At 48.1% G+C, this 26188-nt stretch overlaps 1 protein-coding gene across 1 annotated transcript in view; it reads right to left on the minus strand.

Moving 5' to 3' along the window:
- Positions 1-2801: 2801 nt before the first annotated feature.
- Positions 2802-26188, minus strand: part of RAI2 (retinoic acid induced 2) — a 46098-nt gene continuing 22711 nt past the window's right edge. The window contains exon 2 of the mRNA XM_086740275.1: positions 2802-4972. Within this exon, the coding sequence (XP_086596401.1) occupies positions 3203-4867 (1665 nt within the window). The 5' untranslated portion in view covers positions 4868-4972 and the 3' untranslated portion in view covers positions 2802-3202. The remainder of the gene's footprint in view (positions 4973-26188) is intronic.

Consider the following 26188-nt stretch of genomic DNA (forward strand, 5'->3'; position numbering starts at 1 on the left):
CAGTTAAAACGTAGCTCTGTTGAAAATTAATGGCCCAATATACAAAAATGTGTAATTGCTGCTGGAGGCGAGGAGGAGGAGGAGGTGGAAGTGCTCAATCTTGGTGTAATTAAGTACCGTGTTCTGTGGCTGCTTCTCCCCCGTGCCGATGGGATGTAGGTCTCGTGCTTCACACACAAGGGATGGTGGGAGGCAAATGTTCCCTACTTAGTGTCATTTGCCCAACAGAGTTAAGCATCAGGAGAGGTGGCGGTGTGTGGCACAACCTTGAAGGCTAGGCTTGCATGAAAGGGGAGCAGGGGAGGAGCGGGAGCTGCCCTAACCTTCCCAGAAAGATGCTGTTCAGAATATCCCCCCTACCATTCCAGTTTAAGCAATGGAAAAGCCAGGCAGTGGGGTGGGTGAGCCCAGTCTGCTCTGTCCATCCACTTCCAGTGGGGAGACTCTAGCCCGTCGCCTTGTGGGGGACATCCATGGTGACCAGCAGTGCTGGGGAGCACTGGAGTCAGCCCCATGATGCCAGGAGGGCCAGTTCTGGTGGGGCCAAAGGGACTCTAGGACAATTGGAGCCTGCTCTGGTTTTCCTCAGCCTTGTTTTGGAGAGGGGATGTTGCAGTTACTCTTTTAATGGCCTGGGGGAAGATGCATCAGCAAGGCTGCAGGTCTGGTCTGCCTCTCCAAGGTACCAGTTGCCTTTAAACTGAATTAGTCGCCCGTAGTCATCAGGTGTTTTGAAAGTGCTTGAATGGGTTTATAATGGCATAAAGCTGATTTAGCCTAATTTGTTGTCAGGCTTTCTGGGGCTTGTGGTCTAAATTCAGTTACACCAGACCACTGCGTGCTGAGCGGGCTGGGAGGCAGCTGGGCGTTGAAGTCAGCGTGGGAGCACCGGCAGCTCCCAGTAAAGGCCTGTGGAGGAGAGGAGGGAAAACCTCAGCAGCTGCAGCCAGTGTCACCCATGGGCACTGCTCTGCCTGTTGCAGGTGGCCTGTGGATGGCGGGAGATAGGCTGAACGCTTGTCCTCCACGCATGCTAAGGATGCTGCAGGGGATGAAGCCCACACAAGGACTGGGGATCGGGGTGGTCAGTGCAGCAGATGTAATGGCCACTGTGAGAAGCACATCCTTTTTAAAAAAAAAATAATAATAAAAATCCCAGAGACTTCTTTTGAACTTGCTTCTGTCAACTGTGAAACAAAAATGACAGCAGCTAATGCTGTGACCTCCTTCTTCTTCAATAATCTGGTGTAGCCCTGGGGAAAACTACATTTTCAGAAGATTTTTGACACTCTGGAACGGGCTCAGCTGAAACAGGCTGGGGCAGTGACAACAGGGATGGCCATTCCAAGGGATGTCGAAATCCTGGGCCTCTGCACTGCAATAACCAGAAGATGACACATTTCATTAGCACAGTGAAAACAAAGTAGTAGAGTATTTTCAATTAAGAAAAAAAAATATTTTAAAAAATACAGTCAGATGACTAAACATTAATGAAACCATCAACACTTTACGCTTTTCTGAACATTGTCAGTTCTGCCAGCTTTGGGAAAAATAAAAGGCTTTAAAAAATACTTAAAAAGCAAGTTTGGCAGAATTTGATGCTATGCTTATGTGAAAGTCCCCCATTTTGATATTAAGCAAGAGGGCAGCGATCCTTCAGCCCTGGAAAAGAGAAACAGCGTGCTTTTCCTAACTTCCTAATGCAGAAGCATTTTTCTGAACAGTGAATCGGTGTCTGTTGGCTTCAAAAGTTTCAACGAATTTCGGCATAACACCAGTGCCCAAGGATGGGATTAGCCTTCTAAGCCTGAAGCCACTTCTTTCAGCAGCTTCTCCTTGTGCAAACAACTGCAAAAACCTTCCCAAAACCGTCCAAGAGAAGTCTTGGAAGGAGCTTGGCTGCAGCTAGGTAAAGAAAGGCACAGTTAGCGTGTGAGGGCATCCAGCTGATGGCTTTACAGTGGCTTTTTAAATTTAGATTGTAATGGTGCAGTGCTGGGAACATGTCATTTGAAATAATAACAAAAAAAAAAAGTGTTTTTCTACACGTAACAGGTATAGCCACCAAAAAATGGCAGAGCCTACCAAAAATTATTCTCCTGCTCTCATGTTAGTCCTTCCTTTGGGATAGGTTGTTACAAGTGAGCCATGTGAACGTAAAAGCCAACAGACAATAATGCACCTCCAGCTCCATACACAAGGGCAAAACCGTAACCTACCAGAATTTTTATTTTAATTGTACATTCACATTTCTCTTTTGACGTGGGCGGCTTGTACACCGCCGAGTGATAAAGTTACACATTTCGGCTCTTCCATGTGCATTGATTTCAGCCATCAAAGAAACTTAGAAAGCTAACAATAAACAAGTTTTCCATAGCTCTGTAGTCAGGCTGGGAAAAATTATGTGACTTTCCCTTCCTCTGGCACCCCCCCAGCAACCAAATAATTCCCTTGACTTTTAGGCTTTTCTCTTTTAAATGACTGATAACACTACTTAATATTTAAGATGGGTTCCTATGGGTCTCTCGCAATGAAGCTGGCGTTAGGGGCACACTGGGCTGTACTGCTCGCTCGCTCTCGCTTCTCCGGAAGCTCGTTTGGGTGCATCGTTAGTGGCTGTTGCGATGTGCTCTCCGACAGTGCTGTGGGACTATATAAATTTTCTTAGCCTGCTGTTTTTTCTTAAACATTTTAGGGTCATCACATGTCAGCTGCAGCACTTTACAGTTTACAGCCTTTTTTGCCAAACCTTCTCTGTACACTGAAAGTGATTCAGAAATGACAAAAAATGCCGCATCCAATTAGCACGTACAAACATTTATTTTGAAATTTCCATTCCGACCGTTATGAAGAATTACATCATCAAAGCACTTTATGGCAGTGAAAATAGCTCTTACCCATCTGACTCATCCATTACACCATTAAAGCTGCAAAATGTGCAATCTGCTTGAAAAATAGGTTGCTTTTTATTCCGTTTCCCATGAAAAGTCAAAATTCAATAACAAAAAAAAAAAAACCAAAAAGAAAAAAAACAAACCCAACCCAGCTTATAGGGACTCTACATCTGATCCTCTCCCTCTTCCCCCAAAAATAACTTACAAAGATAGTTTAAAGTTTTAAATGAGTTTAAAACCCAGTGCATCTTTTTTATTATTTTTTTTCTTCTTCTCATAATAATCTTAAAATTCTAAAAACCCATAATTTACTTTCTTGGAAAAAAGGCAGCGAGCCGTTGCTTCTTGATTGGAAGAATATGTATCTCCGGTGAGTTCATTTTCTTTAGCTTTACGCTCCTGTTTTTGACGGGTTTCCTGAGGGCCTCGGCGCTGTCCCGGGCCTCGGGCGGGCTCTTCACGTCGTAGCACTGCAGCACCGAGTCCTGGGGCAGGTCCCTTTTGAAGGAAAAGTTTTTGGTGGAGACCCCCGACAGGCCCTTGATCTTGCCGCAGAAGATGGTGGGCACGGCGTCCTTGACGGAGACGATGACTTTGGCTGTCTGCGAGGTGCTGACGATTTCGATGTTGTTGCCGGCCTTGGGCTCGCAGCCTGCCCTGCCCGCCTGCTCCACCAGCCACTTCTGCGGCTGCCGCAGCAGCTCGGCTGCCCCGCCACCAGCCCCCCTGCCCTCCGCCTTGCTTGACGCCTCCTGGGGCTTGCAGGGGGCGAAGGGGGCAGCCGGGCCAGGGAGCTTGTCCGGTGCGGGGTGACCGCCGGCCTCGGCAGTGGCGGTGGGGCCAGTGCTGGCCGCCTCCCCGTGGGGCACCCCTGGCTTGCGGCAGGAAGCCAGGGACAGGTCCAGGGCCCCGTCCTCGGGTGGCGGCGGTGGGGTGGCCTCGCTGGCCCGAGGCGCGGGCGGCCCTTTCATGGAGAGGTCCAGCGCCTCATTCTCGCCGCCCATCTTGATGACGGTGTGGCGGCTCAGCTGGGGAAACTCCCGTGGGTGGAGGAGGTCGAAGGGCTTTGTCTCCTCCTTCTCCAGGGGTGTCTGAGTGCCTTTGCAGGAGTTGGGGGTGAAGACCGGTGGCTTGGGTGGGTCGGGGACCACCTTGGCCTCGGCACCGTGGGGCACGGGGATGGGGACGGGGATGGGGATGGGGACAGGGACGGGCAGGGGCACGATGACAGGATAGGGCACCAGCAGCGTGGCAGGGGGCACCAGTGGGGAGAGGGGCGAGCTGAAGGCCTGGGGTGGGAGGGTGCCATACTCAGGGGGAGGCTGGCAGGGGGCAGAGCCCAGGGTGCCCTGCGAGGGAAAAAGGTCTTGAAGGACGGCGGCGAACCCCGGTGTCTGAAAGACAGGGGGCAGGACGGATTCCTGCGCTTGGCCAGAGGGCTTGGGGTCTAGGAGCTGGGGCTGCCCAACTGGAGTGGTGGTGCCAGGGAAGAGGCCAGCGTGCAGAGGGCTAGCGGGGCAGGCAGCCCCCGGGGGCAGCACCAGGGGTGAGTTGAGGTGCTGGAAGACGTGCTGCTCCAGGAGGACAGGCAGTGGGACGGGACCCTGGGTGGTCATGACGTAGGGGGTGGTGGCATTGGCGGGTGGCATCTGTGGGGCAGCGCTGCCGGCGACCTGCAGGTGGATGGGCAGGACGACGGGGCTGTCCCCCAGGCAGATGGGCTGCAGCACAGTGGCTGCGACCTTCAGGGCCACCCCGCTCTGCGACTCAGCTGGCGGCGTCAGGATGGAGGGTGCGGGGACCGTCACCAGTGGGGACAGGGCCTTCTTCATCAGGTCAGCTGAGTTGATGTTCCAGGCCTCCGCCGTGATCAGCTGGGCCACCCCGTTCTCCAGCTTGTTGTTGGCCATCGCCGAGGGCGAGCTGGTGACGTCCATGGGCAGGTTTGGGGCGTCCTTGTACAGCTCCTCCATGTCGCAGGGCTTCTCAGGCTCTGCCGGCGTCGCCTCTACATCGCCGTCAGCGGGACCCGCAGTGGCTCCGGGCTGCCAGGAGCATCAGCACCAACATAATTTGGCCTGCAAGCCAGAAACGTATTTTAGGCACCGCATAAATCTCCTCCTTAAAATAATATTTGCAATTGCCTTTAAAGACCCCATCGCCAAAGAAAAGCTGTTAAACGTTTCCACGCTTCAGGCTAACGGCTCCATAACACAGTGTACTATATACACAGAGATGCTGGATATACGTACAGCCCTGAGTGTTGTACGAAGAGTTTTAAGGAACTTATATTTAGCTGTAAACACAGATAATTTAAAAGGCCTCGAGGACTGCCTGCAGAAAAAAAAACCCCAAACCCCAGTATACAGCTTGACACAAGGACTTGGGCGGTCCGTTTCACATTTTTAAACAAAGCTTCACGTAATGACAGTGCACAGCAGAGCCGAGTGACAGTGTGCTGTTTTAACTCAACAAAAGCCCCCAAAAACAAACATTTCTAAAAATATCACGGCTAAGAAATGTTCCACCGCGAGCGAAGGGTACTTGATTCCCCTACAATACTCGTCCCTTTTCATGCCCATGGGATTTACTACAGGCGAGTGCCGCACGGTGCATACAGCACCTCCGAAACTGTCGTGTGCAGGGTGAGAAAGGAGGACAAGCAACGGCAAAGCAAAAACAAACCAAACCCTGCCACAGAGCTAAAGACAGTAATGTGAAGCAGGCACCTGATCCATTAAAGACCCGAAGAACAACAAAAAATCAAAGCAACTTCAGATTTATTTTGACAGCTCAACCCTTTATATTAACCAGCCAAGTAGCAATTAAGAAAGGGCAGAGATGGTTTCTGTTCGTGATCATGGTGAAATTTGCAGCCTATTTCCTAAAAAGATTAACACCTCCCTCCCTTGAAAAAAAAAGCAGCAAATTAATGGCGATGCGCATCCATTTATTTGGAAGGATAAATAATTTCTGCTCTGTGAGCTGCTGCTGGCAGACTTTGGGTGGGGGCTGGCCGCTCCGTGCCTCTCCCAAAGTGTGCGGCACATCCTGCCGTAGTAATAATCACCATGGAAACTTGTCCAGTTTCAACTCCGTTTCCATGGGAAAGCACCAGCGCACCCCAAATTTACATTTTTCACCTGCACAAGCGAAACGCTTGCCATTGCCGCCGCCAGGCTAGCCAGGCTGGTAGGGGTGAAGGCACTTCCCCGCGGTCCCGTGGGCACACTGGCGTTGGGATGATAGGGAGGGCGGCGCCACTCCAAAATTGGATGGGTGAGGAGTCCCAGCCTGGGGACGCATCTGTGTCTGGGAGCACAAAAAAAGTTCTGGCAGCTCTGGCACTTGCAGAAATGATTTGCTCACATAGATGTTTGTAGGACCGACACTGTAACCTGCAAACTAAGAGGGCACAGGGAAAAGGGGGACAAAAACCCAAATCTGACAAACAAAAGCTAAAAATGGCCAAGGCACGGAAGTGGGAAATCTCCTGAGTCTCTCCTGAGACTTGTAAATCCTTGGATTTGTCAGCGAGATGCCTCGGCGAGTGTACGACTACAGAAATGTTGGGAGTTAACAGCGGGGACTGGTTGGGTAAAATGCTAACAATTTATCGGGCGCATTTGAGTTCTTAAGCAGGATTTTTAAAAGTAAACAGATGAGTCATTTCTTTTCCCCTCCTGCTGCTGGCTTAAGGAGAATAGTTCTGGATTTTTTCTCATCTCATGAAATGTTCTGCTGCAAACATTCACAAATATAAGGCTGCTGGTTTTTTTGTTAGTTTCCTTTTCCAGCCTCGGCTGAGACAGATTGCAGGCAGATAGAGGTGCCCAAGCACTGAAAAAGAGGTGCAAAAATCAAATCCCTTATTCAGAAAGTGACAAGTATCAATATAAAAAAAAAACCAAAAACTAGGCCAGTCTTGCTTTGGAAAAAAAAAAAAGAAGAAGAGCAATCATTTCTAAAAATAAAGACAATGAGAAGACTGCTCAGCAGATTCAAGCTGAAAAAAAAAATAGGTTGTTGTTTCTGTTTAGGAATTAAAAAAGCCATTTCCTAGTGCTCTTATATAACCTCTCCCTCCCTCTTTTTAAAATGACCAGCTTAAAACCCTGTGGTCTCTGCAGTGTACATCAGCATCCCTGCTCCTCCAGCTGCCACAGCACAGCCCAGTATTTTGCAGATGACACTGGCTCTGCCCGACGTTTCTGTTTGCTGGAGAAGCATGAGATCGTGGTGTTTTCATGGAGAATTAATGATCTGGCGGGGACAGGAAATGACCCCCAGTTTCCCTGGCGAACCCATTTAACGTTGAGAAGCAGAAAAAATGAAGACGAAAATTACACTGCCTAAGAGACTTGAGGGATTAGCATGCCGTATGGACCCGTGGAGGGAGAGACAGATCACCGCCGAAGATGAAAAGTATAAAACAATGAAATCCCTCACCATTGCTGCTTTAAAAGGTGACAGGGCTGGAGGCAGAGGAAGTATCTAGATGAGAGGAAGACGAGCTCATCTATCACCATCAGACACCTTGAAGAAATGCCTGTGGACTTGGTTGGGTTTGTTTCTCAAAGCATAGCCAAATACTGTTTTCCACACGGAATCCTATCAGTTTCTAGGATGTATAAATAGATATTGTTGAGCTGGTGGTCCTACACCGCCTCCGCGAGGGCCTCACCATGCAAGGGGATGGAGGACAGGAGAAAGGTGAGGTGCAGCCCTCGACCCAGGTTTATGGGTTTGGAGTGGGGTTTTTCTCCCCCCCTCACCCTTCCTGTGTGGAAGTGTACCTTTCCATACTTCTAAGTCCACCTGCTTCTTCAGCATGTGATTGCTACAGAAAAAAACCAAAAAAAATATATATATATATACACACTGAAAAATATTTCACAATCCTGCCTGCAGCTTGGCTGTAGCTGGGTGCCAGGTACAGCGGAGTCCCAGCACAACTGCCCCCTGCACCCCGTAAAGCAATTTTCAGTGGCACCTAGGAGGCAATCCCAGGGCTGCTAAATGTGTTACGCTAAATACCTACTATTAAGGTCAGTAAGCAGGCAGAGTGAAAAGGATCCAAGTCCCTGAGCCTCAAAAGAGGAAATGTTTGAAGATCTGGGACCAAGGGACAGTCCTATGTTGTTTGAAGTGGCGTTTTGTAGTTCCTGGGCTCCTTTTTTATACTACCTACACCGAGTACACGGTGCAAAACCGTAAGTCAACATGGAGATGACTTCAACTGCAGTAGATTTTCAATGTTGGTCTTGCAAGTGAGAGCTATACTGTATTTCTCCTTTCATAAAAATCAACCTGAAGTATGTACTGGGTTTGGGTTGTTTTTTTTTTTAAGATTGCTGCTTCACTGCATATAAATTATTTAGTTACCCAGTTTTCAAAACAAGTTTCATGTACCTCATATACACAAATGAAAGTAAGATAATTCAGTGAAACTGCCTTACGTTTCCTCTGTCTACCACACCTCAGTGCCAGAAAATAAATTAATTTCACTTTCCCTACTTATCTGTTTAATATTTAATTTGCTGTTTGTTTTAATTGAAAAGAAGCTTGCAACACTGAAAGGAGCCCTATTGTAAATATCCCAGGCTTTCCCACCGGGGTGCTGATAAGAGTTAAGTTCATAGCACTACGCAGCGATGTGTGTAACGGCACAGGAAATGGTATGTTAGCTATACAGAAATGCCATGAAACGGCTGGTGATAAGTCTAGTTCACTTTTTTTTTTCTTTTTTTTTTTTTTTTATCTCCGGCTGATGGCCGTGCAACAGACTTTTCTCACGGCTGCTGCATGCCTTCCGGCGGGACTGCAGCGCTGCACCGTAGGCAGCTATCCCTGTGCTCTGCTTGCTCGTACCTACCGTGGCTTCTACCTCGCTGTCTACACAGAATTCAAATTATACTGTGCACACTACAGGAAGGGTCTCAGACATCCTCTTTGCAGGATGCCCTGCTCAGTATTTCCTGGAAAAATAAGGTTTCCCTTCAGTAGAAACACAGTATCAAACACAAAACAAAATTAGAAATCTTGACTCAATGGAACAGCTTGGGGACAAAATTATGGATGGATTTGGACTTCAATGTTTTGCCAAAACTCACTGCTTGCTGTCACTGACCCTCCTGTCAGAAGCAACATGTTCAATTTTCGCTCTGCAGAAGCCCTTTAACAAGGGCTGTGCTGAGAGCATCCCTGATGGGGACACTCCATGGCCCTTCGGGAGGGCGGCAGACCTGCCGAGGACCCCCAGTGCTCGACCAGAGCACCAGGCAAGGTCCTGCATGCCCCAGTCCCTACCAGACTGGTCCTTACCTCTCATATTTCCCACTCATTCATGTACTCAGGCACCTGGGACTGAGAATCTGGGCTACCCCACGTACCCTTTCAGTAGTGCAATCCTCAGGCACCAAAGGACAGAGAAGTAACCAACTCACAGCTAATGGTGAACGAGCCTTTTCCTCCATGTTTCACCATTCATGGTGCTGCATTTCATACAGAGGCAGAGGCACCAGGAGGGCTGGTGGGACCTGTCCCCACTCTGACAGGTGGGGGGTGACCTGGGAGCTGATGGTGACCCCCTCTGACGTACGGGGCAGGCAGAGCGGAGGAGACCCACAGGACATTTGTTAAGGCAACCAGCCCTTCTCTCCTGCCAGCTCACAGTCGGACCCCAAATGCAGTCCCATCACCTCTGGAAAGAGAGCTCGATGACCCCCACCATGGTCATCACCAAAGGGGAACCACTGGGTCCCTTCAAGGGGCACCAAGGAACCATCCTGGTTTAGCCCTGCCCTCTGCCCCCTCGTTCCCGTGACTCAAATACCCAGCAACTCCCTGTTAAGATTTAGGAGGCACTATTCAAAAGTGACGGAGGGCTAAGTGAGAAAGACATTGGAAAGGCAGGCGGGATTCACTCTGCTACCAGGCAGAGAGAGGAGGGAAGGCTACGCCGAGGTTTCCCCACCGGTATGAATGCTACACCTGCAGCCCTTGCTCCCCATCCCTCTGCACAATGTCCTCTGCTCACCACGCACCTACGTGCTGCCCCACGTTACTTCTAACTCTACGGGAGCTACGCCACAGAGGACGAGTTGGGTGCTGCCAAGGAGCCGTTAAAGTAAGAACATCTCATCAGACACCTCCAGGAGACGCTGGAGGAATAACAAGGCTCTGACGCAGCTCATGCAACAGGTACTCTTATTTTCCACCACTGCATCACGGAACCTTCCAGGAGGTGAACCTATTTGTGTCAAGGCTCCCATCCAGGCTGTAAAGCCTTGGGGGAACGAGAAGGAAAGGAAATCGTTATGGCGGCGCAAAATGGTACGTTATAGATGGGACATTGACAATATGCGTACGCTGCTTCCGCACACAGCATGATCATTCTCAAATGCAGTGGCTCGACTGGCTGATCGTACTTCGACTGCCTGATGGTACTTCGAGTGGCTGATCGTACTTCGGTCTTTTAAATAGTTCAGCTGAGACAAATACCAGGGCAGTTTGCCTATCACACAGGCTAATCGTCTGCAAAGACCCACGTTAAAGTCGTATATTTGCTAACTATATCGCTGTTGTCAACAGCCTGTAGTTAGCAATCCATTCCGGGGAGGAGAGAACTCACTCACTTTTTTTTTCTCATTTAAAAACAAATCAGACCAATTGAAAGAAAAAATCCTGTCACGGGCCTGAAACCAGTGTCTTTACTCCCGAGGGTAATATATACAAGACAGACGATAAACGCTGTGGAAGGAATAGAATATTTGCCTGACAAATTTCAACCTGTAGTGAATTTTTATATACAATTTGAAAGCCTCACAAAAAACTCCCTACATTTGCAGCGGAAACAGTGACGTACCCCAAGCGTAAGGGAGATAACGCGCCAGATGCCTCTTCCCTTCCTCTGTTGTGCTCATGAACTATTCCACCAACTGGATATTACACTTGACCGACGTTCTCCTCCTTCCAAAAGGACCACCGCTCACGCAATATATTGTATTAAATATAAGCAGGCACTATAAAACCAGGGCTACTTTGAAATTATTTGCGATTGATTTGCTATTCCCGAATGCTCCAGTGTTTCACATCCGCAGCACATCCCAGTTCCTGGGGTCTCTAAAGCATCACGCTTGGAGGAACCTTGCAACAAGTTTCCGAAAATAAAACCTTTTGAACGGTGGTTTATTTTCTTCCCTTGGCATCGTACAGAAATGCCTGAACAGCAGCAGCCTGCTCAGTCTGCAGTAAGCTGAACACACGCTCCGAGGCGGAGACAGTGCACGGAAACCTGATGTATTAAACCTGACATGTGAAGGACAAATACAAATTTGCCAGCCATAATTACTGCTGAGTCATGTGCCGTCCAGTTTGGTAACGCCCCTTCAACCCAGCAGGCTCTCCCGACTCGGTGCATCTCTCGCCCTCCAAATTTCTGTTCTAACAGGGAAGATGGGTTACTGCATTTGCGACTGCAGAAGTATCTGATCAAATCAGCTTTCCCTTGATGCTGCCAGCAACGTGCAGGTATCTCCTCCCGAAGCATGACATAGTCCCTTGAGATGGGGACGTCAGCAGCTGCAGTCTTGTGTTGGGACACAAGTGTCAGTGTGTCACACTGGGTGTGTCAGTGACCCAGTAATCACTGTCCTAAGCGCCTGAGGTGGGGAGGTGCTGCCTGCATGGCCCTGTGGGAGCATCTTCTCACCAGCAGCTTCCCAAAAGCCAAACTGGAGGGCTGCTTGCTCCTGGGAAAAGTCCTGCCGTACACCCCTCCCTGCCTCTCAGCTCCATTGCGCACCTCTGCTTGTTCAGAATCACTGAATCACAGATAGGCTGAAGCTGAAAGGAACATCTGGAAGTCATCTGGTCCAACCTCTCTGGTCAAGAAGGCCACCTACAGCCAGTTGCTCTGGACCATGGCCAGACGGCTTTTGAATATCTCCAAGGATGGAGACTCCACAACCTCCCTGGGCAACCTGTATCAGGGCTTGGTCACCCTCAAGAGACCACACCCTTGGAGTGAAAGACTGTTTCTTGATGTTCAGAGGGAACTTCCTATGTTTCAGTTTGTGCCCATTGCCTCTGGTCTTCTCACTGGGCACGCCTGAAAGGATCCTGACTCCATCCTTTTTGCCACCTCCCTTCAGGTCTTTCTATACATCAGTGAGATCCCCCCAAACCTTCTCGTCTCCAGACTGAACAGTCCCAACTCTCTCAGCCTTTCCTCACAGGAGAGATCCTGTCCCTTCATTACCCTCATGGCCCTTTGCTGGACTCTCTCCAGTATGTCTATGCCTCTGTTGTACTGGGGAGCCCAGAGCTGGACCCAGCACTCCAGGTGTGGCCTCACCAGTGCTGAGTAGAGTAGAAGCAGCCTCATGCAGCCTGTGACACCATTAGTCTTTTCTGTGGCAAGGGTGCATGACTGGCTCATGGTCACCTTGGTGTCTTCCAGGACACCCTAGGTCCTTTTTTTCCAAGCTGCTTTACAGCTGAGTGGCCTCCAGCATGTATTGGTGCTTGGGGTTGTTCCTCCCCATAGGCAGGACTTTGCACTTCCCTTTGTTGAACTTCATGAGGCTGCTGTCAGTGCATTTCTCCTGCCTGTTGAGGTCCTTCTGGATGGCAGCACAACCCTCTGATGTATCAACCACTCCTGCCAGTTTTGTGTAATCTGCAGACTTGCTGTGGGTATGCTCTGCCCCATCATCTATATCGTTAATGAAGATGTTGAACAAGACTGAACCCAGTACCGACCCCTGGGGTACTCCACTAGTCACTGGCCTCCAACTAGACTTTGTGCCTCTGATCACCACCCTCTGGGTCCAGTCATTCATCCAGTTTCCAATCTATCTTACTGTCTGCTCGTGTAGCCTGTACATCAGCAGCTTCTCTGTGAAGATCTTACAGGAGACAGCGTCAAAGGCCTTCCTCAAGTCTACATAGACAATATCCCCTGCTCTCCTCTGATCTACCAAGCTTGCTTCTCATACAGTAGGTCAGTTTCCCACAGAGAAGGCAAACTGGCAGCGGGTTAAGAGTCTAAGAAAGTCTAGACCAAAATATCAGGGAAAAACTGGATTTACTCAAGGGATCTCACTTGCATGAGAGCTCCTGAGATTTACTATACCTTGACCTCCATGGTTTTCACACATGTGGTTCATCCACGTGTTTACTTTTTGAGTGAGATTGTAAGAAGAATGCAGACTCATGCTAGCATTAAAAGACTTCTTAGGCTCGAAGAGTAAAGTGCATGATTTTCCTATGGGAAAAAAAATATTTTAAACAATTTCTCCTGTCATTAAATATCCCATTTAACTGATTATTTAGTATCATTTTCAATCCAAACATTATATTTGCCAGCAAAGCAAAGAAAAATGAGCTGTTTTGAGAACACAGAGCTAAACAAAACAAACAAGAGAGCCGTTACTTCACAGTAAATTTTAAAACCCATGCATTTTGTTTTCCCAGCAATCGATACACCAATGATAACAAGAGAAAAAGGATACCAATTAAATGTAATTGCCAGCCCCGCTCCCCCAAAACCCGAAACAAAAAGCACTCAGTGTCAGCCTGATAAAATATTTGCTCCTTTCCCAGTCAAGTGCTTTATTAAACAGTCCTTAAAGCATCTCAGTTCTTACAAAGGATTTCTAAGTTTGATGTCAGTGAAACGACTTCAAAGCCTCATTAGTTTCCTGGCGGAGGTTTGTTCTCTGCTCAGAGGCACTTGGCTCACTATTTCGTCCTGACCCTCCCCACTGATCCCAGGTCGAGATATTTTTATGACATTCATTTTGATCTTTTCCGACATTCAGATGAGAATTGGTATCGGTGTGGCAAAGGTCGCCATCCATTGCCCGTCTCTTCTTGCTTACGTGAACCTGTCTCTTTCCTGGTTACGAGGGACAGGGACCCCTCACAGACCAATTACCAAGGCTCAGCCAACAGGTTAGTGAGGTAAAGTTAAAAATCAGTTTTTAAACAGCTACCACACTTTTGCAGGCAGAACATCTGACTTTGCCCCATTATCCCAACATGGTTTCGAGTGCTTCGGCTGTCTCCCGACTAGCCACACAAGCAACACATGCCAGAGCACCCCTTGAGGGGTAAATCAGCTTCACCAGCTCAAAACCCATAAATGTAGTGAGGTGCCACCAGCATGACACATGCCATGAGACCCCCTGCCCCTCAGATGTGCTGCAAACCCTTTCCCACCCCCTCCTTATGGCATGCCACTCCAGTTAAAAACCATTTTTTCTTGGTGCAGGCAAGGCCAGAATAGGGCTAACCTCAACACCATTGAGGGGACTCCCCTTAAGCTTGTCTTGCTTTCTAGACCTTCTTGAGACAGACAGGGAGAGCAAGCAGAAGCCAGTTTTATTGTATTTTAAAGCCATGGGGGTTAGAATAGCAAATCCTGACGCTTCTGTAACTCATCTTAAATCAACCAAAAGCCAAATTTTCACATACCCTCTTATTGTCCAAAAATAGTCTGGCTTAAACAAACAAATAATGAGAAGAAAAGCAAAATCAAGTAAAAAACTGAACCTTCCAGCTCACAGATCCTTTTTGACGAGCTATGAATCTAAGATCTCAGGTAGGTGATTAACCACACGCCCGCATGCCACCCAGCTTGCCAGGGTGGGCTGAAAGGGCAAACTCCTCCTCCTGTCTGTAGCTCTGATGGCTCTCAGTGGCACAGATATTGTCCCAGATGACAAGATTTAGGGGTGGGACAAAGAGCTGAGGACCAAAACTAGGCTCATCAGCTTCTCTTCTCTTCTCAGGGTCTCACTTGGGAGCAGGGGTGCAGGATTATCGAGGTCTTGCTTGGGGAGCTAAAGGGTAGAGAGGTCTTCCCTCCACCCATGCAAAATGCAGTTACTTAATACTTCAACCCTCCCCACTGGCATGAGTAACCAAGTGCTACTTCAGCTTGCCACTTCAAGATCAAGTTTTATATTCATGGCTTCAGATTTATTAGACTGGCTCTCCTTCTCTCCCACTCCATCACTTTGACAAACCAAGCCCAACATTTCATCGGCTACACGATGGCACTAATCCTCAGCAGAAAGTACGCCCATGTCAGATTTCAAGTTTGCTCTACTCTTGCACCACCTTGTCTAAAAATGTGTGATGTAAAAAACTTCCAAGCAAAAATAGCCCTCTATTTTCATCCTTGCAAAATTTGTAAGCAGCTGCCAGGGTTTTTGTTTAAAAGAGCCAGAAAAATGTAAGGCTCCTGTAATGTGAGGAAAATTGTAGCATTTTTTCCTTAAAATTTCACATCCTTTTACACACTCACTTTCAGCACAGTGTCTGTACCAAGGGTTTCCTGGTTTGGGTTTGAGGGGCAGAGAAATGACCTCTTCTCTTCATTGTGCCATAATGACTGAATTCAAGATAACAACAGAGTGAGACGCAGCACCACGGTGCTGATGGATGTAACAAGGTGACCTCACAACTTTTCAACATGTTTTCACCCACAAAGACCAATTTAGCCCTGCTAGAAGCCCCTGCGCTGAACTGTGAAACAGAGATGCCTCTAACCACAAATAGTATGTAAATAACAGAAAACACTGAAAATCTGTCTTGTTGCATCTCAGTGCTGCTGAGGTTACTGCTGTTCAGTTAACTCGTCCAGGTTACTTGTAACAGCTACAAATGCAATCCAGATCATCCATCACTCGTAAGGAGGAGTGGGCAGACACACATGCACGCGCTCACCTAGGCAGCACGGGACTGCCCTCCCTCTCAGTCTAGCTGCTGGCCACTACTTGCAGTTGCGTTCCTCCAGCGCGCCTTCTCCTCCTATTTCATCAAGGTCTACCGTGTTTCTTTCCTGCTGGAGCACTTACAGCCTGCCTTAGTGTGGATGTTGACGGCCAAATTTTACTAATTTGATGCTATATGAACAGAGACCTCTCAGCCTGTTCAGAGGAGTCTTCTCCAGCTAGGTAACCTGGCTCCAACCAACACATTGCTTGTACTGCATGGAGGTGAGACTATTCCAAACTGTGCCCAGAATACATAAAAAAAAAAAAAACCAACGCTTTTTATCATCAGTGATCCAGACTCTGATCATTCAGGAGAAAAAGGCTATATTTCAGGAAATGCAGGCAGGGCAACCAGCGCTGTAAAAATAGCACTGTTATTGCAGGTTAAAGTAAACATTATTTTCCTGATACTGTGAACCAGTCAACATGAACAAATTTTGCAGACAGATATTGCAAGAGGAAACGAGGTCAGCCCTGCCCACACTTTTACACCAAACCCTTGAAGATCACATACATCAACATGAATGCAGTATGCCAAATTTTGTTATTATCACCTTCCCTATCTTAATGATGGCCGTGTGGTACCAGAAGAGGAGTGTGCTGCCATAGGATATAGAGCCCCTGACATATTTACTGCAATGTTTTTCACTAGCAATTTCTACTGCGATGTGCGCTATTACGTGTTCTGAAAAACTTAGGGAAACTGCAGGATGCAGAACGACAATTACATCTCTCCCAGATGAGACTACTATGTTAATGGATCGGCATCATCCATCACCATAGATCGCAAGTCCTCTGGGGAATGTCACCAGGCCACTCCAATAAATCTGACCAGGAGATTTTGTATTTGGCTGTTCAGCTCAGCCCTAGGAAGCAGTTTAGCTCCTAGGGCTGAGCATGCACGCTCCGCAGCATGCCTACAGCTCAGCTCTCCTGGTGAGGTGACGCTGCTCTACGGCTGTGAAGCTCTGGATGTTGGAGTTCCTGCACGCCAGCGTGGAAGGGCACTCAGGGCTGCAGCCTGGCATTAATTCCTCACATAGTCGGTTCTTCAAAGAACCGAATTTTGGTACGCAGATCATAGACGGTGAAGGAAGAAAGCTGACTGTGCAGCTTTGTTCCTTTACCAACAAGAACAAAGAAAAGGAAATAAGAAATAAAGAAGAACAAAACTAACAGACAAAAAAAAAATACCTGCCAGCAGACCAGTGCAGCTCTGAAGTAAATTTTTTGGTTGTCAGTCTTCTTGATTCTTCAGGCCACCTCAGCAGGTGGAGCAGACTGTCTGCCGTGAAAATGTAAGGTGATGTTTTATTAGGGAAGAACATACTTCTCACAGGCTCTTCCTTCTGGAAAGCCAAACAAATAACCCACAAATAAAAACCTCCATGGCTGTACCATGTCCTAGCTTATCCTTGTAAAAACAGGAGAATAGGACCTGAAGCTGTCTCCCCTCCTCTCCCACGCTGACGCAAATACAGGAGCAGTGAAAGAGCAGGCTGAAGGGAAGGTCAGCCCCATGGAAGCCCTTTTGGGAGGCAGCTCCGAGCAAGGGGGTCTGAGGGCACCTTTTTCTCTCCAGTTTTGTGTATATACTGTTTCAGGCAAGATATATTTTCCTGACACGCTGCTCATGTAGCTGGAGCTAAGCATTTCCTCGTACAGTACTGGGGGTGGGGATCTGCCACTGCATCACTACTCCCAGGCTTAACCATTTCAAGCCCTCCCTTCCATTAGGCACCAGCTTTCGTCACCCACCCCACCCCACGCCTGCTCCAATGCCACGGGTGATGAGCATGGGCTTTCTCCCTCACCCCTGAGTACCCAACACAAGGGCATCAACACCAATGCCTGTTCCCACCAGAACAGGGCCACCATCAGGAATGCCCCCCAAAACAGGGACAGCCTCAGTGTGTCGCCCATGCCTGTACAAGCTCGAGCCCTCAAACTGCTCACCCTCAGGGTGGCCAACCCCCTCCTGCTGGTTCCCTATGGGTGCACCAAGTTTGGCCAGAGGAGCAGGGATGGAGACCGACAGCTTGAACTACTGCAGCTCCTGCGGCAGTGAGCACTTGACGGTAACAAGAAGGGAGCACAGCACAGTTTAGGAGATTAGCAGAACATGGAGGAAATAGTTTTAACTACATAATGATTTCAGGGAATAGAAACTGCCTATAGCCTGTATAAGTCGTGAGAAAAGGCGCACACTTGTCTTGCCTCAGGCAAATCCATATGTTGGTAGACAAGCTCAGCTGCAGAAATGATACCCTTCCTTGCAGACAGAAACAGCAAGAGCACCCAAAAAGTACAAAATAGTATTTTCTTGGCGAGGTGTCAGAGAAAACAACCACGCTCATTTGAGAGCCTGCTGTTGGCAAAGGGGGAGGGCGGATGCCCCCAGCCCTTGCCTCCTGCAAAAGCTCTCCACCACCCTTCCAACGTGCCAGTCAGCTTCAGGTCTCTGCACTTGCTGCTTCCCTGCTCAGGGGACTAAACCGTTGCCGGATGGAGGGGCTGCTGCACTTTTTGGCTCCTCCTGCATGCAAAATGTGGGTCTGCCCCACACCGCCCCAAGAAACTCTATAGCTCCAGCTGCGCTGCCCTGCCCAGGCACCCCATGTGCAGGGACGGGCGGTCTGTGAGGTACCAAAGCAGCGTGTGTCAGGCCACTGAGGCTCCCAGGGGCCACTGCTGGCCAGTCTTTACCGCGGATGGCAGCAGAGGAACATTGAAAGAGTCTGCAATACAAGAGGCACAGCAGGAGCAAGCCACACCGCAACAGGGGTTGCAAAAGAAGCCCAGAGAGCTAAGGCCGCAACCAAGAAAAATCTCTGGTTTTACACATGTTGGTGGACACGCTCATGTGCCAAACCGTTGGCCGAGTTGGGTAAACATCTGAACAGCACAAACCAAACCAGAGGAGACAGCTGTCTCCTGACAAGCACAAACCCTTTGCGACCCCCACTGCATCTTCCCCAAAAAGGTGTCATGATCCATAGTTTGAGAAACTGAGCTGACAGCCGCTGGTCATGGCTGCACTGGGAAGGGTGGCCACCAGGACAGGTGTGAGTGACAACAAATCAGGAGCCCAGCTCTCTGCCAAGATGTGCTCCACACCACGAGGGCATCAGAGCCACCCAAAACTCAGCATCCACAATTTTTGCAATGGGGAGGGCCGCAACAACCAACCTGCATTTCCTTGCCTACCTCAGGGCCATCTCCACATGGTGCATTTCCCAGAAAACACGTCATGCAGATTAACTCCAGTAATCTCAAAGGATGCAATTGCCTCTGTTTGGGCAAGGGACCTCGTCTGGACCCCGCTGGCAAAGTCAGTGCCAGCACCCACGGCTTTGCAGGGTACATGGCCCCAGGGAGCAGGTCCCGGCACGCACCCATTTTGCCACGCCCAGATGTCCTCTGTGTCCAGTGAAAAGGCTGGAGCATGCTGCAAAAGCATGAAAAATCAATAGACTCCATTGACTTTTTGTCTGACGCGAGCAATTTTATACATAATGCTGACCAGAGTAAGCAGGAGAGCATGCTGCTACCAAAAATTAATTAAAGGGGGAGTGGATCTTCCAAGATCCCAAAGTCACCCAGTACGATGAACGCCTGGTAAACCTTGCCCTGTCCTTACAATGATTAGGGATGATTCATCCCCTGCTCAGGGATGAAGCTTTCGCCAGGACCCATGTGCCAGCGTGGGCTGGCAGAGGCCAAGGGGCGGGAAGAGGAACAGCCCATGGGCGGTGGGTGCCCAGCACCATCTGTGGTGGTGGCACCAAAGCCACCGACCCAGCAGCAGCAGCAGCAGCATCAGGCACAGCGTTGCAGGGCGCCAGCAACGGGGCGCTGAAGGCCGGCTGTTTGGGTTTAGCTGTCTAAACAGGCACTGAGGGATTAGGTCCCTTTGCGTCTTTGGTGCTAATTAAAGGTCGTTTATTATCTGATTGTTCCCAATAGCGCATATTTCTTCTTTGTGTAAACACAGCTGATGCTGACGTACCAAAAAACCCGCAAAAGCAGAAGGAGTGGAAAGGTCCACGTTTGAGCAAATTATGGGGTGCGAGAGACACCTCCCAGCCCACCTCGCTGGTGCCCAGCTTTCCCCAGCCAGCACAGAGGCGCAGGCGCTCGCAGACACTCAGCGCTGGCCTGAATGCTGAGTCCCATCCACATCTTCCACGCTGGCCATGACTTGGGCAATAGTTACCAGGAAGAGAAGTTTTGGCTGAAGCATTTGCTCTCAGAGCAGCAGTAGTTATCTGTAATCGGAGCTTAACGAGGTAGCTGGAGCGAGCGCACTCCAACGGCAAAGTCATTACCGGAGCATCCCAGGCAGTGTTCATACACACGGAGGTAGACAAAATGTGCATCTGGAATAACGGGCAGCATCCCCTTAACCACAATTTTTGTGGCCCTAGATAGGGTTTACCTAAATACAGTTAAACGTATTTGGCAACGTCTGCACCCTTGATACAGCCAGCGGAGAAGGACGCGTGTCTCCTCCAGGCCCGGGCTTTAGGTGGGCTGTGGGCACCAGGCGGGTTTGGCTGGGACTTGAGCCCAGCCTTTACATCAAAAAGCCACCGAAGCTGCAAACTCCGGCACCGAGGAGAACAGAAATGCAACCTTCTTCTGGTTGCCTATATGCTCCCGACTCTGCGCAGCTGCGTTACCATGCGTTCTTAAACACACAGTGATCCCCTCTTTTTCAAAAAGCCTTGTCATGCTACAAAAGGACATACACAGAAGGAAAAAGCGATTCTTTTCACAGGCCTCTTTGGAACATTCAGGCTTTTGACTCTGAACTAAGAAACACTTTTTCATGCAGACTTGTATGTGTGATGTAAAAAAACGAAATTAGTCTATGAATCTGCTTTTAATTATATGATACTACCTGCTACCCTTGTAACCGTACAGAATTATTTCACTCTTTCTCTTGCTGTGTCTTACAAAGGCAACATACTGTAGTTTCAGTAGTTGCATTTTTAAATGTGTTTATCTGGGTCACTGCTACTTACGGCATAAGAAGATTTAGTGAAGCCAGTTTAGCGCCAGTCTAGGGCAAAGGAAAAAGTACTTTAATTAAAACCAAAAGAATTACATTGTTTGGAGGGTAAAAATTTCAACATTATCAAATTAAAGTCTTTGGACTGAATCAAGAAGAAAATAAACCTCTGGACAACTTCATTCAAAAGGTGTTTGGGGAGTTTTTTTGGCTCGTCACACGTTATTTCATGTAATTGGCAATTTCACGTATAGAAAAGATAATGGAGAGCAATACAACATACAACATCAGGATTTTCTTTAATGGTATAATGGAAAATCATGAACAATGGAAGAATGTGTGATTCCTGATCACGGCAGTCCATCTGACGCACATGGAGCACCACCGGTGTGCATGTGCCAGCTTGCCCTGAGAGGCCACACTTCTTTGCCATGTAGTGGCCATCATGGAAGACGGGGGAGAAGGCAACCTGTTTTGATGGCACCACTCCCAGATCCTTCCACTAAGATACAAAAAAAACCTACAGACAGAAGAAAGCAAGGGGGGATATTTAGAGGACAGGAGAGACACCCAACTTAGTCTCCACGCGTTTCCAATGGTCCTAGCTTTCCACTGTCTTGGAAAATGCCAGAAGAAAGGAAGATGCTGTTCAGGAAAGGCAAAGCTCCCACTCATGTTGGAAATTACATGGGGGGCTGAACGGCCACTGTGAGATGAAAGTCTGAGCGTGTCCGCATGGCACAAGAACAACATCCCTCAGCATCATGCTGCCCATCGGGTGACGGAAGTTACTCGGAAAATGAGCTCACTTCAAAGGTTTGTGGAATACTGGTTTACTTTAGCTGAAGCCCATCTGCAGCAAAGCGGGAAAGACAGCAAGCAGAAAGCATCCGCTCTGTATCCTGCGGTGGCTGCTGGAGCCGTTCATCCTCCAGGAACAAAAGCCTTCCTCCTCTTTTCCCTTTCTTCTGGTCGATGGAGGAGGGCAGGCGGGGAAATAGCTGTCATTGCCGCTGCCGAACCGCAGCCAGTGGAGGCCTGACGCCACAGTGGAGGAGGAGAAGGATGAGATGCTCGGCGCCCGTCCCGACATGCCCCATCTCTACAACAGAAAGCTCAACAACTGTCCATCCATCAGTAGAGTATTGCTGTGATGGAAACATTAGATTACAGAGCCGCATCACCACGATTGGCAGTTAATTATTCCCCAGATCCAAACAACAGCAACACAGGGAGGAAAGGAACGAGCGTGTAGCCAGTAGTTTGATCCTGTTATCGATTGGATGCTAACAGAGGGAAATAACTAACTATAAAATATTTCCTGTCTCAGAAACAGGGAGGAAGGATGATGGATTTTCTTCAGATTATTGAGGGCAAGAAAAGGAAAGTCATAAATTCTCAAAGCCCTGAAGTTTTTACTTACTTTTGTCAAACATGGCAGATTTTTTCTAGGTTTTTTTTTGCTGACAGACAGCACACCACCAGCTATTCACTGGATGTAGTGATCTACAGCTTCAGTCCTTGGCGTTCCTAGTTGATTGCAAGAGGGCAGCTTCTGATACTCCCAACCCTGCTGCAGCAGAAGTTGTCTCACAGTTGGTGGGGCCAGCTACAGATCAAGACCCCGAAGGAGTAAAAGGCTCAATATGTAGCCCCTCAGTTAGAGAGGATTTATTTTATCATATTCTTTTTAGAGATTTATCACTTCCTTTACCTTCCTCCATACGGACAGTGAAGAAAATCTGTTTTAAACATGTGACAGGCATGGTTTCCATCAGAGAGTAAATTTTGGGGATAAATAAAGAAAGAAGGAGCTATTTTTAAGCCAGAGACAATTACCGTGCTGATGAGTGAGCACAAGTGTCTGAATGTAAGTGTTGTTCAGCGTAATAACAAGATGAGGTTGCCAAGTCGTTCTTCAGATGATCTGAGATCACCGGAAGCCCTTTCCTTAAAAATATGGGCTATAAGAAGTAACTAAATGTCAGCCTGGGGTTTGTGCACATAGGCATGACCACTTTCTCCTCAAGCGCCCTGAAAGTCTGCTGCTGGTCCTTATGGAAAAATGCATTGAGCCCTATTATTAGGTCCCACAGGTTGTGAAGCCCTACGTTCAACTTGGTGGGATTTTGGTGCAATGGCTTCAGAGAGCTGCACTGGATCGACGGCAGTAACGCAGATACCTTTGTGAGCAGGTTGGACACCAATCCTGTGGAGACCAGGAGGATGCACCAAAACCCTGAAGCAACAGGCAAGAAGAGAGAGAAGGAGGGTAGGATGCAGAGCTCCTGACATCTGTATCGCAGAACTGCAAGGACCTCTGGGTCATCTCCAGATCAAAGGACCACTTGATAGCAGTCACCAAATGCCTTCTAGCAGAACACCATCATTCATCTTATCCTTTGCACATCCTCCCAAGAGAGGCCACTGTGTTGACACGCTTCACGATTTATTCCCAGGAGTAGCTGCAATGGAAGGAAGTGATAGCACATGGAGACCTGGCACTGGCAAAGAGATTGGGGGATCCAGTACTGGGGACAAACACGGTGCTGCTGCGAAAAGTGGAGATGGTGCAGGGTACAAGACAGAGAGTTCTGGGCATTTAAAAAAAAAATCAGGAAAAAAAAAATGTATGACTGCTGTAGGGAAGATGAAGAGGGAAATGAAGGAGAGAATCCTAGAGCTGCTGACACAAGGAATAAGATGAATGAGGCTGCAGGGAACACCTGAAGTAGAGGCGGTGTAAAACTAGGTTTGTTAGGGAAGATAGGGAAAACAGTGACAAAGAACTGCTGTGCAATGCCCTTAGCTTGCAAAAATATGACTAGTTGAAGGATGTCTACTGTCTTTCTAAAACAGTTGCCAAAGATGGATTAAAAAGTCCTCTGACCACAACTGAGGAAGTGATCTATTTCCACAACTTTGAAAGCTGGAGAAGAATTGAGGTGTCTTGATCATACCACAGAAATCCAAGTCATGCAAACAGGTGTTTGCTCTCTTTCACAGACCTCCATGGGCTCTCCATGGTCTGGGTGTGAAGGTCTGATCTGGACTGAAGGCCTGAAAGAACTGAAGTGACTGGCCAGCAGTGGAGTTCCAGGGCACCTCTACAGTACAATCGGCAAAATGGTTCTCAGCTAAAATTGCAGGAACTGAGCTTGTGTGGAGTTAAAACACATTGAGGACAGTGTTTAAGGTGCCTGAAGAAAAATATTCTATCTTCTGTCTGCAGTCACTCTCACGTACAAACCCCCTTGCACTTTGCCTTCTAGAAGGAAAGAATATTACACTGAAGCCATTCTTAACCAATAACAGATCTTGAGATGACTGAAAACCAACTTGAAATGCATGTTGTCATTTACTAAGCCATTAAGAAATTTCTTATCATTGCCTTGAAGCCACAAATTCCTGTGGCCTGCTTAGACCCATTTTGCGCTTCAAATTCTCAAATCAGCACAATAGCAAAGATGACTAGAAAATGTGTGTTATGCTGCAGCCAGTAAAAATAGAGAAGAAGAAAACGACGGAGAACATCTTGAGCTTTACAACAAAAGGTTACTACGAATTAACAGATGGCCTCCAATCTGAGAAATAAAGTAACTAAAGTAAATAAAATGCAGTCTGAAAAGCAAACAAAATACATTCTCAGGCCAAAATGTAGAAGAGCCTGAAACAGCCAAAGAAGAGTCAAAGCAGATTTTCAATTTTATTACTTTGATTTAATAACATTCTTTGGATAGTGTTGCTTGCTCAGTACAACCATAGAAATTGTAATGGCAAATATTGTACTGTGATCTACGGGTTGAAAGGTTGTCCGATTTCATTATGCTGGTAAATATAACAGTGCAGACACCTTCTCTTGGAAAGCTATTTCTAAATTGCTACATCAATATTCAGATAATCAAAATTGATATTTACCTTCTACAGGAACAGCATATATGTCCACGTGTATGCGCACACACACACACACACACTCTTACATTCGTAATATTTCTGCATCTTTCAGATCGCAGGAATACACACTACAGGAACGGCCGCTTTGTCCCAGACCAAGACCTATGAACTGCAAGGTGCCCAGCCTTTCATGTAGGACATTTCTGATAATTGTACTCTCTTCTCTCGCTAAAATAAATTCAAGCAGAAGTACCCAGCAGAGGTTCCGTTCAACTATTTGTTATTCCAGAGCTATGAAGGTGTAATTTCACCTTCAGTTTACAATGATATAATTGATGGATAAATCACTGAAGCCCTAAAACATGCAGTCCAACACTTATGTTAACTTTATTTATATTTTTCAGTCAGAGTAGAGCATGGTAAATAATTTTTTTTAACTAAACCTTGCTTTTCACTCATGGTTTTGCAACAGAAGTACAAAGCAATGTGTGAAGGCAGATTTCGGGTACCAGAGCCCATGCACCACTACCTATGGCACCCACAGGGCTGGAAGCTGACAGGGAAGCGAAGGATGCGAGACAGCACCAGCCAAACAAGACAGAGAGAGAAGTGAGGAGGCAACACGGCCAGAGAGGGACAAGGATGTCCCTCGGCAAGGTGGAGCCCTGTGTTCCTGCCAATCCCCCTTGCATACCTGATACCATGCATCCCTCTTGGCCATCCCTAAAAGTCCTGCCCTGGTCACTCTTCCCTTCTTCCTCATAGCACTGAGGTTAGACTTCAGGATGGCCACCTTAGGGGGCCAAGAGAGTCAAGGTCCCAGAGCAGGCATTTGACATGCTCTGCAGTGCCGGGGGTGCTGAGAGCAGTGGGGACAACCTTTTGGCATGCAGACCCACAAAGCCGGCGGGCGCTGCAGTCTGGGCCACCAACAGCACTCCTCCACGGCACAGACCTGGCGTCGGGCTGGCCTGCGAGCCAGGTTTCCGCAGCACATCCTCCACAGTCATCTCGCACAACCCGCGTTCCCCTGTCCTTGGGACAGCAAGTCTCCAGGGTGACATCTGAAAAGGGTCAGGAAAGGATTCTGGAGATGGCAACAGAAGCTCCAAGGACACACACCCATCCTCTGTGGCAGGCGGAAGAGTGAGGGCACGTCTAGCTGTGATAAATAGACCAGGCCACATCCCCGTTTCTGCACGCTGCCGCCAGAGCCCACAGAGTGATCCTTTGCCTTGTCCCCCTCGATCATTGTCACCAGGAACAACAACCGGCTCTTATCAGCGGAGACGTCTCTGGGAAGGAGTGACTTCAGGACACAGTGTCCTTCCCCGGTCCCTTGAACCCCCGAGACAATTTACGACGCCGTCACTTGTGCATACTCACTCCTCATCTGCACAGTTCTTGCCTCTAAATTTAACATTTTGATTTCTAAATAAACGTCCTTTAGAGCTCTTACAAGACCTTGATGATAAGCCATTTTATTGATACTCCGGTTCACTTTTCAAAATATTTGCAGATTATAGGATAAATAGTGTTTGCTTTTATCCCTTCTTTGGGAGATAACAGCTCACTAAACTTACGTTACGTTGGTTAGC

Source organism: Chlamydotis macqueenii, chromosome 1 (genome assembly GCF_036417535.1).
Source record: "Chlamydotis macqueenii isolate bChlMac1 chromosome 1, bChlMac1.mat, whole genome shotgun sequence".
Lineage (NCBI taxonomy): Eukaryota > Metazoa > Chordata > Aves > Otidiformes > Otididae > Chlamydotis > Chlamydotis macqueenii.